This window comes from Ziziphus jujuba, chromosome 8 (assembly GCF_031755915.1).
Source record: "Ziziphus jujuba cultivar Dongzao chromosome 8, ASM3175591v1".
In the NCBI taxonomy this organism is placed as follows: domain Eukaryota; kingdom Viridiplantae; phylum Streptophyta; class Magnoliopsida; order Rosales; family Rhamnaceae; genus Ziziphus; species Ziziphus jujuba.
Window position 1 is genome coordinate 7382396 of NC_083386.1, and position 4072 is coordinate 7386467.

General features: G+C 36.9%; 1 protein-coding gene across 1 annotated transcript; it reads left to right on the forward strand.

Annotated features, from left to right (window-relative positions):
- The first annotated feature begins 278 nt into the window (after positions 1–278).
- Positions 279–3128, forward strand: LOC125421503 (receptor-like protein 7). The gene has a single exon (XM_060819787.1). It carries the CDS (start codon positions 279–281, stop codon positions 3126–3128), a length of 2850 nt encoding a protein of 949 aa, XP_060675770.1.
- The last annotated feature ends 944 nt before the right edge of the window (positions 3129–4072 follow it).

The following is a 4072-nucleotide window of genomic DNA, read 5'->3' on the forward strand; positions in this document are numbered from 1 at the left end:
TTTTCTTTTTTTGGTAGTTTGATAAACTTGGGAAGTTGGCTATTTAGGAAATATCTCGGACCCTTTCAATATGTATATGGATAATAATCATGTGGTTTGCATTTTAGACCATCGAATACTTTAGGAGACGACTTGACTTGAAGTAAACTTCACAATCCTAACCACAATAATGCAAAAAAGCCTTATAAATATACATCCAGGCTTATATAATAAGAGCAAAACCAATATTTTTTCTCTCTTCTTGAACAGAAAAAAAAAAAAAAAAAAATTGAAGCATGATGGGGTTATCATTGTGCTTAATTGTGTTTCGGAATTTGGTTTTAAAGCTTTTACTGATTAATATTTTCATTGTTAATTATGTATCTTTTGCTTCTGTGCAGCTGTCATCTTGCCATGATGAAGAAAGGTTAGCGTTGTTGCAGTTCAAGGATAGCTTTGTCATTAAGAAATCTGCTTGTGCTTATTCAAAGGTTTTACGATGGAAATCCAGTAATTGCTGCTTATGGGAAGGCATCGATTGTGATGCAGAGACTGGCCACGTGATTGGTCTTGACCTTAGCAGTAGTTGTCTCTTTGGCTCTATCAACTCCAATAGCACCCTCTTCAGCCTTGGACACCTTCAATTGCTAAACCTTGCAGACAACCATTTCAATTTCTCTCAAATTCCTGCTGCTATTGGCCAACTTTCTGGCCTAACTTATCTCAATCTTTCTAAATCTTTTTTTTACGGCCAAGTCCCATTGGAACTTTCCAACTTGACCAAGTTGTCCTCCCTTGACTTGTTTTGCAATTATGATCGAGATACTGAAGAAAAGTTTTTGCAGCTTAGAAATCCCAACTTCAAAACAGTAGTTCGGAATTTGACCAGGTTAGAAGTACTTATTCTTAGTCATGTAGACATATCATCCGAGGTACCTGATTTGCTCACAAATTTCACTTCTTTGACGACGTTGCTTCTTAAGGGATGCGAACTGTATGGTGATTTTCCTGATAAAATTTTTCATCTGCCAAACCTTCAGTGGTTGGATGTGGGGTTCAATGAGAATCTCACCGGACGTTTGCCTGAATTCCATCAAAGAAGCCCTCTTAACACATTGAAACTAACGGATACCCAATTTTTTGGAAGCCTACCTTATTCAATTGAAAAGCTGGACTCATTAGAGATATTTAAGGCTAGACATTGCAATTTTTCAGGGCCTATTCCAACTTCCCTGGGTAAACTTACCAAACTTACAATTCTAGACCTTGGGATAAATAATTTCAATGGTGATATACCATCTTCTCTTCAAAACCTTACCCATCTCACATCATTATTATTTGATGATAATCAAATCATTGGTCCAATCCCACCATGGTTGGGGAACCTTACCATGTTAACTGCACTAGACCTTCACTTTAATCTATTGCATGGTCCAGTTCCACAATCGTTATCTTTGCTTTTGAATCTTGAAAAGCTTCTTATAAATGATAACAATTTGGGTGGCAATTTGAAACTTGACATGTTTTTTAACATAAAAAATCTCACTGAACTCGGACTTGGCCACAACAATTTGTCACTGATCTTGGGAAAAGCAAACAAAAATGTGACAAGTCATCAATTCAACTATCTAGACCTATGTTCATGCAAGCTAAGAAAATTCCCACATTTTCTCAAAAATCAAAGTGAACTGGAGTGGTTGGATCTTGGTGAAAACAAGATAAGCGGCCAAATACCAAATTGGATGTGGAACACAAGCACGTACACTTTGACCTTGTTGAGTGTTTGCAACAACTTCCTGACAGGCTTCGACCAAATTCCTGCAATTCTTCCGTGGGTTAACTTAGGCATATTTGATATTTCATCTAATATGTTGCGAGGACCACTACCAATTCCTCCACCATCCATCGTTGAATACGACGCCTCAAACAGCATGCTGATTGGAGAAATTTCACCTTTATTTTGCAACATGAGTTCACTTTACAGCCTCGATTTGTCTAATAATAACTTGGGTGGCATAATTCCGCAATGTTTGGGAAACTCGAGTAGTTCTCTATCAGTTTTGAGTTTACGAAACAATTCCTTTCATGGCATCATTCCTCAATTGTGCAGCAACAATGCAAGTCAGTTGAAAATGATTGATGTTAGTTATAATCAGTTGCAAGGGAAGCTACCACGATCGTTGTCCAACTGTTTGATGCTTGAAGCTATTGTCGTCTCAAACAATCAACTTCATGATTCTTTTCCGTCTTGGCTGGGATCCCTTCCGGAGTTGAAACTTCTCATACTACACCAAAACGGGTTTTACGGTGCAATTGAGAAACCCAAACAGGATTTAGACTTCTCCAATTTGCGAGTGCTTGATCTGTCTTCTAATAATTTTACGGGTGAGTTACCATCTCAATACATCTTCCATTGGAATGCCATGAAGTACATCAAATCCAATGGCTATGGCTTGACATATCTCAGTGCCAAGACGTCCTACCAATCTAATTTAGCAAAGGGTCAATATTATTCCCCTATTGAAGAGCGTTACACAATCACAATAATGATTAAAGGGGTAGCTACGCACTACGAAGCCATCCAAGATATCTTTACTTTCATTGATCTAGCAGACAACAGATTCGACGGAGAGATTTCTGATTTGTTTGGGAATCTTAAGGCCCTTCACTCTTTGAATCTTTCCAACAACAGACTCACCGGTTGCATCCCATCATCGTTGGGGAATTTATCAGAGCTTGAATCGTTGGATCTTTCTCAAAACAACCTCTCATGTTATATCCCTCAAGAACTGAAGCAACTTGGATTTCTCTCAAGCTTTAACGTCTCCCACAATAATCTCACAGGGCCTATCCCTCAAGGGAACCAGTTTAGTGTGTTTGATAACAGTTCCTTTGATGGGAATCCAGAATTGTGTGGTGATCCGTTATCAAAGAAATGTGGAAATTCACAGTCATCGCCACCCTTGGAAGAAGATCATAAGGATTCAGAGTCTATATTAAAAAAATACTGGATATTTATATTGGCAGGTTATATAAGTGGCCTGGTTGTTGGTGTGGTTCTTGCTGATACTTCAATGAAGAGGACACCTGAATGGTTGGTTGAGAGGGTATCAAAAAGGAGAAAGGGAAGGAAGGGACAGAGAACTTGAGTAGCACTACCAAGCTATATATTTTAATATTAGTTACTTTGTATTTTGTTCTGCTTTATTACTATGTAATTTCAATAGTGTGGATTTGTATGCTATAATGAGGTATTGGATTTTAAAAAAAAAAAAATCAAACAACAAAAACAAAAACTCTATATTGTGATTGTATTGGTTTAATACTAATTATTCGGTATCTTGTTCTGCTTTACTTGTATTCCATTTCACCGGTGTGGATTTGTATGTTATAACTTATAATGAGGTATTGAATTGGAAAAGAAAAAAAAAAAAAAAAAAAAAAAAAAAAAAAAAAAAAAAAAAAAAAAAGAAGAGAGATTCTACATGGTCATTGTATTAGTTTGAACCTTGAGATCCTCTTGGCACATGCTACACTATAATAGTAAATACGATAGATCTCAAGCTGTCAACGTATATGGTTTGTTTCAGTACAATACTGAAAGATGGATTGTATAAATTAAGAATAAAATATACATGTAGTGCGTATCTCTCTTTGTGTGTGTATAACCAATAAAATGAAATAGCACTCTTCCAACTAGGTACCTTAATTTTCTGCAAAACCATGTATAATTCATATATCTAACAAAAGCAGTAACCCTTTAAATCACATTGACATGTAAAAGATTGTGCCTATTATTGTGAAGCAGAATGCATATATAAAGGATACCCCAACAAATGCAATTATCTAAAACAGGAAATGTGGGCAGAGGAGGTAGTGATGGTAGAAATTCAAACAGAGACCACCTTTGGGTATTAATACTCTTTTTCTCACCCTTTCCCCTTAGGCCTTAGCTAGGAAAGGAGATAGTGGCGGTAGATATTCAAACCACGCTCCACACGGTACTTAAAATCAAATATTGGTGGGTCAGGAAGACCTTGCTTATGTGCTGACCATAAACCATGCTTGCCGTGGAGGAGAAGTAACTAAGTTG

Excerpts from the sequence above, each read along its gene's own strand:
- LOC125421503 (XM_060819787.1), top strand. The coding sequence starts at position 279 with ATGGGGTTATCATTGTGCTTAATTGTGTTTCGGAATTTGGTTTTAAAG.